This window comes from Orbicella faveolata, unplaced genomic scaffold (assembly GCF_042242905.1).
Source record: "Orbicella faveolata isolate gen_17 unplaced genomic scaffold, um_ofav_v1 contig_35, whole genome shotgun sequence".
In the NCBI taxonomy this organism is placed as follows: Eukaryota; Metazoa; Cnidaria; class Anthozoa; order Scleractinia; family Merulinidae; genus Orbicella; species Orbicella faveolata.
This window is the reverse complement of record NW_028301564.1, coordinates 18428025-18443299: the sequence shown is the minus strand read 5'-3', so window position 1 is coordinate 18443299 and position 15275 is coordinate 18428025. Positions and strand designations below refer to the sequence as shown.

The following is a 15275-nucleotide window of genomic DNA, read 5'->3' as shown; positions in this document are numbered from 1 at the left end:
ATTCTTAATTTGGTTTTAGAGTTCATTGGCAATTGGTGCAGATCGAGCGTAGCGAGGACCGTAAGAGAAAAGGACTAGGGCTGATAAGGATCTCTTGCAAACGGCAATGATGACGCTGACCACAAGGTGGATTAAAATAATTAACGTAAACCTATATAATACTCAAGAATCACAATCACTAGTGGTTTCCCGGTCGCAGAGCACTTTAACTCTCCCAGGCACCGCCTATCTCACATCGCTGTGAGAGGTTTGAGGAAGAGAGTTGGAACTAATGTCAGACGAAAACACTGAATAAGTGTTCAATTTTTACATTCTTCTGAATTTTCATATTCATTTAAGTGTTACAACCGGGGAGAACAATTTATTTAGTTTTGTTCATCCTAAACATTTGATAATGTTATTAAATACCTCAAACATGCCACAGCTACGAGTCAATCTCCCACATTAATTAGCTATCTGTGTATCAATTTGTTTTGCCTCAGGGATAACGTTCGAGCTGAGGTAGTTTTTGGGTGATGTTAGATCATGTTATACCTATCTTATTACTATGTTGAGAGGGAGGTAGGGTTATCAAATTAGCTTTGCTTTAACCAGGTTTGTTATTCTCGAGAGTAATGCTCAAAGGTTCACTAGCCCTCATGACACACCAGTAAGTTGACAACTGATTTTCCAGAGTCTCCTCTGAACATCCTCTCTGTATGACTCATCTGAAGACTGTGCTGAATGACAGTTCACAAAATATCTACCACCCGTTCCTTCTAACTCATGGGATAAGGCAACGTAAATACTGTTATCTGCTCCTTGCTTGGGAGTCTGCAACAAATAGTAATTATTATTATACAACTAAGTTAGTTCTAAGAACCAATAGCTAAATCAGCCAATCAGATTGGTCTATTGGCAGTTTAATATTTTCAAGTATTGGGCTGAACCTTGCTGTGTTCAGTCCAAACTCTCAAGAACTTGGGCTGCTATCCTCTCCGTGTGGCCCTTGCAGTTGGTTAATAATATAAGTATTATCGCACACCCTTAACATAACAGTACATAACAAGTGTAATTCTTTCCTACTTACAAAGCATTCTGCAAGTTTTCCTCATGTGTCAATGTCTGTACCACAAGAGGTTTGTTTGTGGCTACACAAACAACACCAGGATTAGTTGTCTCAGCTATATTTCTCTCTCCCTATCTCTGTTTTTCTCGGGGATATGATATTAATGCACGAGACACAAAGCCCCTCAGTGTGGAAGCCTAATGTCTAGTTGTGAAATCCCACTCACAATTTTAATTTACTGTCAGGCTGGATGGCTGTGTTTGGGGTACATGCTGCATTCAACCAAAGAGCTCACACTTGCCACCAGGAGTTTTTGTCACACTGCAAACTTTAATTGTCTGAGTGGATACTGATTGCATGAACGGATACGAGTAAAATCTTGAAAAAATCAGTATTTACAACGAGGGGCAGTGGCGTTTTAAAACAATAATGACTGGTTGTTATTTGGATTAGATTTCTGAGCATGCAAAGAAAACAAATGAGAACACTACTTGGATTTCTTCACATCATCAGTATCAAATTTGGTAGTTTAAGACCCAGGTATTTCTTGAGTAGAGGACTGGAATAAATGAGGACAAAAGAAAGAGTTAATGTCTGACTATTTAATTGGATTATGGCAGCCTTACCTTAAAAAGAAAGTAAGCAAGTACACTTTGAGGTATTCTTACAATCCAGTGAATGTGCTGGAACAAATCAGTGTTGACTACTCCTGGATGAAGTACATTAGCTGTTACAGGACTATTTTGTTCCTTCAAGCATCTCTGGAGTTCATAAGTAAACAAGATGTTTGCCAGCTTACTTTGACTGTAGCCTAAATAGGGTGAGTAATAGCTCCTATGAAGGAAAAGAAATACGGTTTTAGTACTATTGAACTGGGAATGCAAAATGGCATACTGTGGTCTAGTGAGCTCCATGTCAGGTTTTTTGGAGCCTCGCCATTCATTGAGTTATGTTCTTCCAGCAAGGTATAATCCCTCTCTCTCCAACAAGGTGCACCCAAGTGAAGCTGACAAAACTTAATGCCATACAGGGTGATTTACTGGCATATCCCAATTAGAGGGAGTTATTGGGGGGGGGGGGGGGGGGGAGGGGATCCCTTATGAAAAGGTAGGAAATGCTCATCAGAAAATTTGAATTAAACCCCTTCATGAGACCAATCTGGGCATAACTTAAGCTTTATTTGACCCGTAACAGATTCTATAAAATAGGGCCAATTAATCAGCCACGTTTCGGGAAAGGAATTGCTGGCCAGACTCAAGAGGGCGGTGGAGATCGAGCCTAAAAATGGAAATGAGAGTATCTCTTATTGCTATTTCTTCAAGACAGTGCACTCTAAAAGATACTTTGACAACTACAAATAGTGGCATTTCTTTCTGAACACCGTAATCTAGACCAAACACCTTGATTTGTACCCCTAACCGAGATGACAAGCATCCCTGACCTTTTCATCTGTGAGTCCCCCTCACAGGGGGGAGTTAGCAGAATTCATAAGCTTTGAACATACTTTTAACCAATGTATATCTTAAGTACCTGTATCCAACATTCACAAGGCTCTATTTCAATCATATATATGTTTCTGGAAAGGGTGAGTGCCTTATCTGGAATACATCTGACATATCATTGTATGATTGACTGTTGACATCCCACCATCCTGGCTGCCAGTTGTGAACCATTAGCTGGGTTTGTGCAGACTATATATAGATTTATAGTAAGTAGAATAAATAAATTAGAAGTGCTCATTAGTGTTGTGGTTCACACAAGTTTAGCTTATTGGAAGAAGTCTAAAGGAGATGTTCTGATTAAAAATGGTACATTACAATTTTAATCTGTAGCAATATAATAACATGACTGTTTACAGTACATAAAACTGTAAGTAACATAGAAACTAGATTGGACTTCGTACTAAATTAACAATCACTGAGATATACATGTAATAATCAATTTACATACTTGCTCTGTAGATCTTCAAAGTTAATAGTTCCTGGGACATGTGCCTCTGAAGACAATGTAACTATCCTTGAAAATCTTCCTGTTAAACCTGACCTGTTAAAACCACAAATTACAAATCAGGGCTGTGCTCTAGAAGTGCCCAGGTGCCACAGGTGACTAACGTTTGTCTTCGGGCGACTGGAAAATGAATTTTTTTCCCTCTGGGAACCCAGGATTTCATGGTTAGAAACCTTTGGGCTCCCTGTAATTTTTCACAGACCACAGCCTTGCAAATGAAAAATCTTATCCTCTGTCTTCTTCTAAAGTACTATTAAATTGATCACCAGCCAAACTGATGAGGAAGTAATATTATTGTAGGGTGCAAAGTATTTTCTGGAGTATAAAACCGCATGGACAAGTAAATATTTCTGTTCTGAGTATTTTCATGTGACCAAATTTCTGTAGCTGAGGATGCTTTGATAATAATTATAACACACAATAATTATTATTGAAATGAAAATTTAATTCTTCACACCCTTGTTTTCAAACTAACTTACTTTATCAAGTCTTCTAAGAGCAAATTTGTCAGAGCAAATGGTCCGAGATGGTTCACTCCAAATTGCAGCTCAAACCCATCTTCAGTTGTCCCATAAGGTGGAAACATTATCCCTGCACTGTTCACAAGAATGTGAAGAGGAAGACCTTTCTTTCTGAAATTTGTTACAAATTTCCGCACAGAGGCTAGGCTTCCCAGATCCAACTCCATGTATTCAACTAATTGACACAAGATAATCAATGACAAGTAAATATTAACATTTTATTAACAAATATATGGTGTAACAGATGTAAGATAGAGAAAAAGCACCTTTAATTTGTAAATAACTATATTTACCGTTAGCTTGAGGTAATTCCTCTTTGAGTTCTTTGATTGCCTTGTCTGCTGCTTTTACATCTCTGCAAGCTAAAGATTGCACCTCTGTTAAACTTAAAGGATGAAAAGTACTCTGATTAGCTTTTGAAAACTGTTTTCTTCAATAAATTACCTGAAAGGAAATTTAGAATCCCAGGTTCCTGGCAGATTCAGGGAGAAGTTTGAGAAAGTGCATCACCCCCCTTATAAAATGTTTTGTATGCCAACTCTATCTTGAGTAGCATGCCCCATGATTCCTCCACCCCTCTACATATATATCCGACTTTATTCGCTAAAACATGCCCACAAAGAGCTCAAAGACAGTCCCAGTGGCTGTAAGTGCCTTGACAACCTCCTGACTAGGAGTTTGGTCTGTCATGCATGCACATGGCATGTGCCTCACCAGCAGTCCCATGTCAACACAGAACCTTCAAGCAATGTTCAACAAATGAGCAAAGTGCCATGCCACACAGTCATTATCAACGTTATTTGGCACTGAAAACTCAAGTCTAGCTAAGTGAATGTGACAGTAAAAGATACCCTCCCCTTCCCCCCTGCTTTTGATGGCTGGCCGCCAGCAAACCACCAGCAGATAGGCCAGTGCCTGGGTCATGTCCCGAGCCTGGTCTTAACAGAGTACTCCCCCGCCTGCTAGGTTAGAAAACCTAGCGGTCATGTTCTTGCAAAATCGCTGAGATATATATCTTTTAAAAAGACTGCTTGAATCATGTTGAATCCAACAAATCTGCTTACCCATTATAACTGTCATGTGTGCCTTGCAGAGTCCTTTCACTGTCTCATAACCAATACCCTTGTTTCCTCCGGTTACTATGGCAACCTGTCCTTCACAATTAGGGATTACTGTGATGGAATAAGAAACCGTGATCAACACTTTAATACCCCATTGACATAAGCAGTTAACACAAGCATGAATAATTATATAGATTTAGCCAAGCCTAAAAGCAGAGCTCCTGATTGTAATAATTAACCGTAAAGGAAAAATACCTAGGATTTGTTTTCGCTGGATCAGAAACTCAAAAATCGATCAACAATGTCATGAGCATGCAATTATCTAGAGTGTGGTTTTCCCAGTTTTCCAGTTAAAATTAATTTTAACAAACTATACCCAATAACATAAGTGTAACCAAGTTTGTAGAAATTATGTACGCAATGTAAAGTGGAACTTCGATTTAACGAACCTCTATATAACGAAGTCCTGGGTATAGCAAATCAATTTCCTGGCCCTAGTAATACCCGGTATTATTATATGGCTGTGTCTCACAAGGACTGAGAACTACCGAATTCATGAATTTGATTGGTTGAAATCGATATTGAAAGTGGGCTAGATTTTCCCATCTAGACCGGTAATGTTTTGTGGTAAAAAAAGTTGCAAACTAAAATGCAAAAATAGACTATTTTCTTCTAACAATATATATTTATGGAAGTGCCAAAAAGCCTGATGGGAAAAGAAAAGTACAAACAGACTAAGTTCAGTCAATAAGATGTTTATCATATGGAAAACAAGAAAAGTAATTGTTTGCCATATGATAAACACTGAGCTTAGTTGGTCTGTATGGGAGAATCTTGGCCTCTGTGGTGTGTGCAGACCTCACTGCATTCGCTCTGTACTCACGACCTCGGTCAAGATTCCCCCATACAGACCTCCTGCTCAGTTAATAAGAGCTGGGTAAAACATAAGGAAAAGAACCTCAATACAACGAAAGAAAACATATTCCTGGAATGGCAAGTGCTGTCAAAATTAAGTTTCCAACACTGATACACTGATATAATTAAGCCTGAAAGCATTTTTTGATAATTTTCTACATTCCTGTCACCGTTACAAAACTTGTAAGTACTGATAGTAAGGAGAAATAAGATATTAAACATTTCTTTTGAACTAAAATTTATTAGCTTGAACTAAGCTTCAAAATTTTTCACATTTTCTGTTATGCAAACTGTGAAAGTCGAGCTCATTTGTAAATCTTGAGGTGTACAAGAATGCACAATTATCATCTTACCTTCTAGAGAGTTGTGTCTAGAGAGAACTTGTTTCAGTAGGACTCTTGCCCCATTAAAATAGTTGACAAGCAAGGCGGTCGCCATATTGAAACGTATCAACAACTTGTGATTATTAAAATGGCAATATCTTCATCTAGTGCCTATTTAGTTACAGTATAAAAATCCAGATAAATAGCACTAATTCCGGATGAGCATAGGAATTAGTTAGTTTTTATAATCTGTTACATTTTAAACAATACTTTTTCGTAAAAATAACACAGATGCGCGAACTTTCGTTACCAGTCCTTCAAGCGAAAACGGTAAGCTAAAAAAAGTTCGTGCGCGCAGCCTCGTGCGCGCGCGATATTTACTAGGTTATTAGACACGTTTGAAAATTATTAACCTGAAAGAGCTTTCCTCAGACAAAGCAGCCCTCTGACAAGGCAAGTCACCATACTATTGTATGATAGAATGTCGACAACTTGTACAATTGCACGAAATACTTTTAGTTCTTTCATAGTATATTTTACAAGATTGTTGTACTGCAAAGGAGCAATCTCACGTCATCCATTCAAATATGCCGCTCATTGTCAAGGTCAACCCTGAACATATTGCAGCGAAATATCCAGAAATCACATCACCCGATGGCACATTGTCTCCGCCGCCGATAGAGGCAGTGAAAACGGAGGAATCGCCGCTGCTGGGGCAGAAGATCAAGGCCAAACATCGCGAGTTTAGGAAGGCAGTCTCGCGGAAGATACGCCGAAATCTCCGCAGTATGAAACGAGGTCCTGTGTTGGCGCTTATTCTGATCGAGTTGTTTGAACGATTTGCGTACTACGGGATACTGATAAACTTTGCTTTGTACCTGAACAAGTGTGCTGGATGGCCAATGTTTGTGTCCGTAGCAAGCGTAATGGCGTTTACCTCAATTTCTTGGTTCATGTGTGCTTTAGGGGGAATCATGGCGGATTCGCGTTTTGGACGTTATAACACCATTGTTAGTGGCTTCCTTGTCTATTTTATAGGCTCAATAATTCTTGTGGTCGTTGCCTTTGTGATGGGATATTTTTACATCGAGAGAGGAGAAGCTCGCAAGAGAATAGACGAGCCTTGGATCCTGGTCGTCTTAATAGTCGCTTTACTTTCTGTTTCTGCGGGAGAAGGTGCAGTGAAAGCGAATTTATCCGCCTTTGGGGCAGATCAGCTCAAAAGAGATGCGCCAAGGCAGGAAAACAAAACATTGTTTAATTGTTTTTATTGGATGTCCAATGTGATTTCATTGCTCTTTTTAGCTGGTGTAACTTATATTCAACAAATGAAGTGGAAGTATGGCTTCACTGTTGGGTTTGGCATTCCTGCCTTTTCACTGACACTGGCATTGGTGTCATTCTTGTTCTGTCGCAAGTATTTTACCATTGGTAGACCTTGTGGCACAGGGCTTAGGAACATGTGGCTGATTATGCGCCAGGCCTGGTCTAGAAGGAAAGCGGCAAAACTGGAAACAAGGTAGATGGTCAGACGACAGACTGTACATTGCTGGGTTACCAGTCATTTAGGCTCAAGTTGATTAGCCCCCATCCAGAAGTGGATTAGCCCCCATATTCACACTTTTAAAAGAATGAGAAATAGAGAGCGTTTTCAATTCCTGGTTGGGGGCTAAACGTTTAGGGGCTAATTGAGTTGGGGGCTAAATGAGCAGTTACGCATTTCTGGTTTTCAATGTCATGCGATCAAAAATAAAAATCATAGCCATTTATTACGAAGTCTTGAAGAATCTGGGATGTGACAGAGAAGTGATATATATGGGTTATTGACCAAGTGTGAGGTCAAGGTGGCTGGATATTGGCCAAGTTCTTTTTTTGCGAGTTTATGCACTGAGACGGAGTCAAGGTCCATAAACTCACAAAAAAAGAACAAGGCCAATATCCAGCCATCTTGACTGAACAAGCTTGGTCAATTATAAAGGATTTATTATGTGGCTTTCAGAGAAATTTTTCTTGCGGGACATGGCGGGTAGTCCCGAGTGGGCAAGATAGCCCCATCTTGCCCACTCAGGTAGCCAATCACAGTCCAGGATTTGATTCATCTTGCCCGCTCACATAGCTAGCCATATCATATATATTTGTATGGAGACGCCATGTTGGTCTCCTGCAGAGGGATGCCAACATGGCAGCTCTAAAGTAACAGAAACACATCATTTAGTTTTGCTTTTGAAATGAAAAGTTGTTACTCTGACTAGAGATTTGACCCATTAAAATAATTAATATTATTCTTTTTCTTGTGCAAGCACTCTTCATTTAGCAAAGACTGAAGCGATAACTCACCTTTTGACCTACTGTTTGTGACAGCTGCTCTGGGGTCACCATTTTAATTCCACTCTGTGCGAAAGCTTGGAAATTCAAACTTGTTCTATTACAAAACAAAGAACCCTCTTGAGCTAAAATATGAATTGTCAAGTTCTTAGAAGGTCTTTTATATGATGAAAATGAAACTTCAGAAAGATAGGATAGGATAGTCCAGTGTTTCAGCCAGAAAATTTTACTTGGGGGCCAAAGTGGCCCCTGAAGATCTTTTGTAGGGGCCAATTTTTTAGGAAAGGGGCCAATAAATTGAAACCTACAGAAGGAAAACAATGCATCAGGATACCAAGAAAAATAATTAAAGCAGTTTATCAGGATCTATGATAAAATTTAATAGTTAGTGCTTTTTGAAGTGTTTCTACTCAATAAAGTTGCTTTTGAATCAGATACTAGTATGAAGGATCTGTGCATTGCAAGAGAGCAATCCTTAGGCATACATGACGTAGTGAATGATCAAGGGTTTGCAATGTATTATAGGGTGATTTCAAACACGGTCAGCCATTTGGAAGTTTTCCGATGTTAGAGAATCAATACAGGAAAGTAAAAGGACGGATTGACTTCTTTTCTTATGTTGAATGTCTTAGAAGCAAAGATCTTTCAATATGATTTTCTAGGACATAATGTGTGACAAAATAACCGTTATTGATTGTCAACACAGAGAAATTTTGGTCGCCAAGGATGAAATGCTTGTTGCATTGGCAACCGTATCAATCACAATTTTGAGCCCTGGGGTGGCTTTTAAAATATTATGCCTGTGTTAAGCCTGCAGTCTTGTAAAAGGAAAGGGCCAAATTGGCCTTTTTTTCGTTTTTCTGGGGGCCATCTCTGATTTAAATGCGGGATTCCCGCAATGGCGCGCTCTGGCGGAAACACTGATAGTCATTTGTACCTTTTCGAGGTTCTTTTCAAAATTTATGAGCACCCAAATGATTTTTATAGGAAGGCATATCCCAACAGTCCTTATTGTCCTATGAAGCTGGCTAGGGAGTTTCTCAGGGCTCACTTTGCCAAACAGCAGTTTGTTATTGAGCTTTTAACATTCCATTTTTTCCCTTCTTTCAGAGAATTAATTCCAAGAAGTAGTTCAGGAAGTCTGTTTTCTTCTCCTGAAAGTGACTGGCTTGACGTTGCCATGGTAAATTACGGTGGAACATTCTTGGAGTCAGAGGTGAATGAACTCAGGGCAATGAGGAAAGTTGTTGTGCTCTCTTTTCTGTTGATTCCCTACTGGATGATTTATAGTCAGGTAAAAACTGTTATACATGTAGGTACACTTTAAAACTGTAACTGAAAGCTTTAATTCAGACTGAAAATGAATATTCCACTGAGTGGGACTTTTTGCCTAATATCATAAAACTTTAAAATTAAAATTACTGAACTGAGCCTGAAGCTTTATGAATTTTTTCTATGATCAGTTGCTACATACACATGATCAACTTCTTACCTATATGTACATGTACCCATAGTTCAGCCTGTGAGTGGCAACTTACCGGTAATTGAGTACAACGTAACCTTACTCGACTGGTTCAGTGCACCTCTCTACCCTATTTCTATGGTGGAGGTATAGGTGTAATGTATGTAGTATTGATAGTACTGTGGAGCCCTTTCAATCAGGTCACCAATGGGGCACAAAAATCTGGCTTTATTAATGGGGTAGCCATATTACAGGAGTTCTTTAAATAAGGAAAGAACTGATTGAGCTTTTGTTTGGGCTAGAATAAGGTAACCATAATTATAATGAGGTGGCCATATGAATGTGGTCGTCATAGCATTGTCTTGGAGTACTTCAATCAGGAATGGTCTCAATTTTCCTTACCATGGGCACCAGGCCATGCATGCCCACCTGTACTTACTTGTAAGTACATACTGTATGTTCAGATGACCTGATTTAAAAATTGTTTCCTTTAGCTTTACAGTACATTCATCCTGCAAGGGCTCCACCTCAAGGCAGACTATGGAATGATAATTATCCCTGCTGCCTGGCCTAGTCTCTGTGAGATTGTCATACTTTTGATCCTGGTTCCTGTAATGGAGAGAGGAGTCTATTCTGGTCTAGCCACGTGCGGTGTCTGTATCCCCATTTTATGGAAGGTCTTCTTAGGAATGTTATTGGCTGCTGGATCAGCAGGAATGGGTACGTGTTGCATAATAACGCTGTCACTAAGTAATATACAGGGTTCCCTTTACATTTAACACTGTAGGTACATCAAGAGCAGTCCAAGTCAGGGATTAACAAGGAGGCAAAAAAAAAAGTTCTGTCAGTTTCTTTAAAGTGTGTAAAAGTTGATGGTGATAACATTAACATACTGATCATATACATACAGTTTATACTGTACATCTATCGAAACTGGATCATTGGATAATGCAATTCAAGTGTTTTCATTGGCTTAGCCATCATGGTATATGAGTCATTATATTATGGTGAACAAATATGGTAAGTGCACAGATAATTTTTGGGAGTGTTTCTATTTACATTTCAGTTTTAGCTTTCTATATTTTGGGTCGTTTGTAATAAAACAATTATTCCACTCACACTTGTTGGATATGGGATGTTTATAGCCAACTTGGCACTATGCACCTCGTTGGCTATCTACCATTTTGTACCCAACTCATGCACATGGAATAATTGTTAAGTATACTTAGACATACATGTGCATGCTTTTAATAACGCATCACTAGCAGATTAAAGAAATGGACAAGAGGCTATTACATGGAGGGTTGTCAAAGGTAATTGGCTTGCTGGCCAAAAACAATCATCTTTTTCAGGAACTTTGCCCAGGCACTCTCTTCAGCTATTTGTCAGTTTCATTACAAAAAAATGACAAATCTTCTTCAAACATTTGTGACAACCCTGATTATGTTATTACAGTCAAGCACCTCCTTACTGGACACCAAACTGCATGGTTTCTACATGAATGTATAAGTTGATATCTAGATGAGGTCACAGGGCTGTCTGAATACAGTCTAAATATGAAAAAAGTTAATTAATTTGGATTCCTGTTTGTATTTGAAATACTGCAGCTGGCCACGTAGAAAGAGCAATGACAAACAGCTTCTTTGTTTGTGGTAGTGTGAACCACACTGCTAGTGGTGTAACATACTCAGCAGTGCGAGACTACTCCATTTGGTGGCAGATTCCACAGTACACGCTGATGGGCATGAGTGAGGTATTCACAGCTATTCCGGGTGAGTACACCGTAGTCCTGTAGTGTATACATATTAAGGGAAGGTACGTTTTTTATTGGGGGGGGGGGGGGGGTGAGTCGGAGTATTTTAGAAATTTTTTGGGGGAAAAAGTCGTGGCCCTCCCACTTCCCAGAATGGATTAATGCATGACCCTTCGCAAATACCTACACAAAGGCATCTGACCCTCCCCCAGCTCCTCCAAGACAAAAATGACCGGAAGTGAAAATAACTAACCGGAAGTGTTACTCGCATAACCGTGTCTGCGCACAAAGCAGTTAATTTTATACGGATTTGTCGCTCATGGAATGAACTGCCTCTTAACATCAGGGAGCCTAACACCTTGTCAGTCTTCGGAAGAAATTGTTTGCTTATTTTTACGATAAGTTCAGTGCTAATTTTTTATCGTGATTATCTTATTTTTTTAATATGAGTTTAGAGTAATTTTTAACTAGTTATACAATCATACAATGATACACTAAGGTGGCTTATATTAAGGAATCTTGTATTCTGTTTTAAGCTGTCCTCAAATTCATTGGATTGACTTGTTCAATGTAATGTAATTTTGGAATTTTTATTAAAGATTAAAGATAAAAGATTAAATTGCGTGGTGTGTGATTGCACAGTGAAAACTTGAAAATGGGCAAGGATGTGCGAGGAATAGAAATAGGGAAATGCGCTTGTGGTGAATGCAAGGATTTCATGAGGTCAGATGGAGCAACTTGCTCAGATTAAGCAATTGTTTGAGGAAAGTGAACTGGTCAGTGGGGACAGTGAGGTGTATTAGAAAGTTTTCAGATAAATACATTGTTCCCGAAAAACTTGGGGCAGAGTATGTTGAGAACCTTGCCCAGATAAAAATACGCAAAGAAAAGAAGAAAGAGGAGACTGAAGGGGAGCGAATGGAACGGCTGAACCGGGAGTACAATGACATTGACTAGGCTGGACTGTACAACTCCTATAAGCTGTCGTCCTTGTGGGTGGACGAGCTATCCTTGTACTTTTCCTATCACAAGATCACCTTCAAAGGGAAGAAAGCTGGAAAGGTCGCAATGATCAAAGCGCACATAGGCAGCTTGCTGTACGATCCCATGGAGTGTCAGCAACCTCAGCAGACCCCACTAAGAAATGTGCAGCAACAAGTGACCTCATCACTTTCCGAGGTTGAAACTGACTCGCAAAGAGATTTAGTAGATCGAGTTGTTGGTTCCAGCCCGAGTAGCTTAAATAACGAATCGTCACCGGAGACTGATTTTACACCAGAACCCTGCGCGGAAACATTACCGCCCTCAAAATATGGACGAAAGCAGGCACGGGTCGAGAGAGACAACTATGTTAGTTGGGACAAGATAGTTTTTTGATGTAATATTTCGACACTTGTAAATAATTTAGATAAATCTTCTCAACTAAGCAACATGGAGTAATTTTTTCCTAGACAAAAAAAAAAACTGACCCTCCCCCGGCTGCGAATAAAACAGGTTTGACCCTCCCCAATTTGGAAAAAAATTACTAATGACCCTCCCCTCCGAAGCCGCGGCCCAACCCCCCTCCCCCCCCAATTAAAAACGTACCTTCCCTAAGTTGTCATTTTTCCTAATTTTCTAGTGGTCAATGTCATCATCTGTGCCACAATGTATAGAGGGGATAACAAAAAGTGCTGTCTGGTCGGGTCGATTTTTTTCTAACTTTTATGGTGCTCTGTACGATAATTGTGAAGCTAATTTGCAGGTTTTGGTTGAGGGTTTACTCACTGGCATCTTTTTGACAACTGTTTCATTCGCTGACATTTGACGACACAATAATGGAATGTTACAACTCCACCCTAACAGTCCTTGGGGAGTGGCAACAGTATATGGCATGCAGTACTGTGATATTTTATCAGTATTGCTTACATACTTTTTATTTATTTATTTATTTATTTACTATACTAGGGCTTCAAATGATGTTTTCTATGTGTCCTTCCACTCCACCGAGTGTCACATCAGCTGTGTACAACATCAGTTTAAGTACTGGGAGTCTGCTCAGTCTTGGCATTTTAGCGCTTACGGCATATGTGTGGGGATGGTATCCCATAGCTAGCGAAGGAGTCCTTGGCCGTTATCTGGGCAATGAAAAGGTTGCAAACTATTACTGGCTTTTGGCAGCGCTGATGGTTGTCATAGCATTTTTTACACTGATTGTAGGTTACATAAATGACATTGGGTTAAGCAGAACTGAAATTAAGCATCAGTTATTGGTTAACGAGGAAACATTAGGGCAAGATCGGCTTCCTTCAACAGAGCGTGGTCCAAACATTGATACACAGGCAAGTCTGTTTGTGGAGCTTAGTTGAAGAAAGCCTTGACACTTCTAAGTTAACAAGTTAATTTCAGAAAATATGGTTATTTAATAGTTAATTTTTGCATAGTAGCATTTTTACAGTTTTGTAAAGCTCTTGGCAATTGAAGGAGTGATCATAATAGGAAATAAGTTTCATGAAATGAGGGTTTACAATTTTGTGCCTGAATAAAAGTCTAACTTTAGAAAAGGTTGAATCAGGGCTGGGTTGAATTGCTGGGATAATAAATGTGTCAGTAGTATTATTGAAGATAGCTTCACGATAATCTCATGTTGGAAGGAAACTAATCAACATAAAAGTTAAGGCTTGGCAATAGCTGACGTGCGAGCATGCAGTGATACCGCTGGTCGCGGCTAGGTAGGCACGTGACCATTTTCGTTCCCAGAGCTACCTGTCCCTCTTCAGTCTTGGCCAGCGGGGTCTTGGCACGAGGGAAAGGTAACTCTGGAGACATAATTTGATGGGCTAGATTCTTGGACCAAGCTTTTCCCTAAATCAAAGCTGGTTTCTTTCCCGAAAATATCCACTGATTGATCTGTAGCTAAAATCGTTCGCCTAGAGACCTTTTTATCCTACAACAATTCGGCTGTATTACTATAAACATGTTCTCGTTTAATGTACGTGTCACACTGATAAACCAAAGCTGTTTGCATATTGAGTACACTTTGATCACTTCACAGTTGCCATTTTCAGGCTTAAACAGCTTAGGCCCCGTGCACACTACGCCGGTGGAATTTGAGAACGGAGGATTCACTCTGAAAACACATCAAACGTTTTCCGTTCACACTAGACCAGAGGAATTATCGTGGGGTCATCGTTTTCAAAAAGCTCCGTTTTTAAATTGTTTTCTGTCCACGCGAAAACAAAAGCCAGCATTTTTAAATTCCTCTGGTTTGAAGAGCGTTTTCGAAAAGCTTCGTTTTCATGAGAGATTAATGTGGACGATAGGCCTAACCGTAGAAAGAAAGCTGCGTTTTCAAATTTCTGCGGCGTAGTGTGGACGCCGCCTTACTTATGCACCACGGCTGCAGCATCATCAACGCTACAGAATGAATTCTGCTGAAACAAAACTGCATGGTCATGAGCTCAGAATTAAGTTCATTGGAGTAAAGACCCAAATGTACAGAGGGTTATAAGCATTGTATTGAATTGCTATAAGCTTAAATTCTGTGGTGAACTTGTCAGTTTTCACTCGACTCTTTGCTTCTTTATGTAGCAGAGTTATATTTCAAATGTGATGGCTATTTTTGTCGTAGTTCATTATTGCTTGTTTTCCTGCCGTAGACAACTCACCGCCAATTCTGCCATTTCTTTGGATGAAACCTAACGACTTGACAAATTCAAACAAACGAAACAATCAACAAACCTAATAATTATTTTTCCTCCCTCTACTTCCGGCTTTGTAATCTCCAAGTGATACCCATTTTAAGCATTTCGGCTCTCTGCGCGGAAACGCGGTTTGTCTTGAAAAAGAACTCTCAGTTTGTTTTATGACATAACAATGGG

At 39.6% G+C, this 15275-nt stretch overlaps 2 protein-coding genes across 2 annotated transcripts; one reads left to right on the top strand and one right to left on the bottom strand.

Moving 5' to 3' along the window:
• Positions 1-127: 127 nt before the first annotated feature.
• On the bottom strand, positions 128-6233 carry LOC110055594 (polyprenol dehydrogenase-like). Its single transcript, XM_020761983.2, has 7 exons — positions 5906-6233; positions 4641-4748; positions 3870-3938; positions 3535-3751; positions 2999-3091; positions 1675-1882; positions 128-813 (listed from the first exon to the last, which is right to left on the bottom strand). Exons 1-7 carry the CDS (start codon positions 5988-5990, stop codon positions 637-639), a joined length of 957 nt encoding a protein of 318 aa, XP_020617642.1. The 5' UTR covers positions 5991-6233; the 3' UTR covers positions 128-636.
• Positions 6234-6275: 42 nt separating this feature from the next.
• Positions 6276-14953, top strand: LOC110055593 (solute carrier family 15 member 4-like). The gene is made up of 5 exons (XM_020761982.2): positions 6276-7394; positions 9311-9494; positions 10157-10382; positions 11270-11434; positions 13363-14953. The coding sequence occupies exons 1-5, from the start codon at positions 6463-6465 to the stop codon at positions 13761-13763; spliced, it is 1908 nt and encodes a 635-aa protein (XP_020617641.2). The 5' UTR covers positions 6276-6462; the 3' UTR covers positions 13764-14953.
• The last annotated feature ends 322 nt before the right edge of the window (positions 14954-15275 follow it).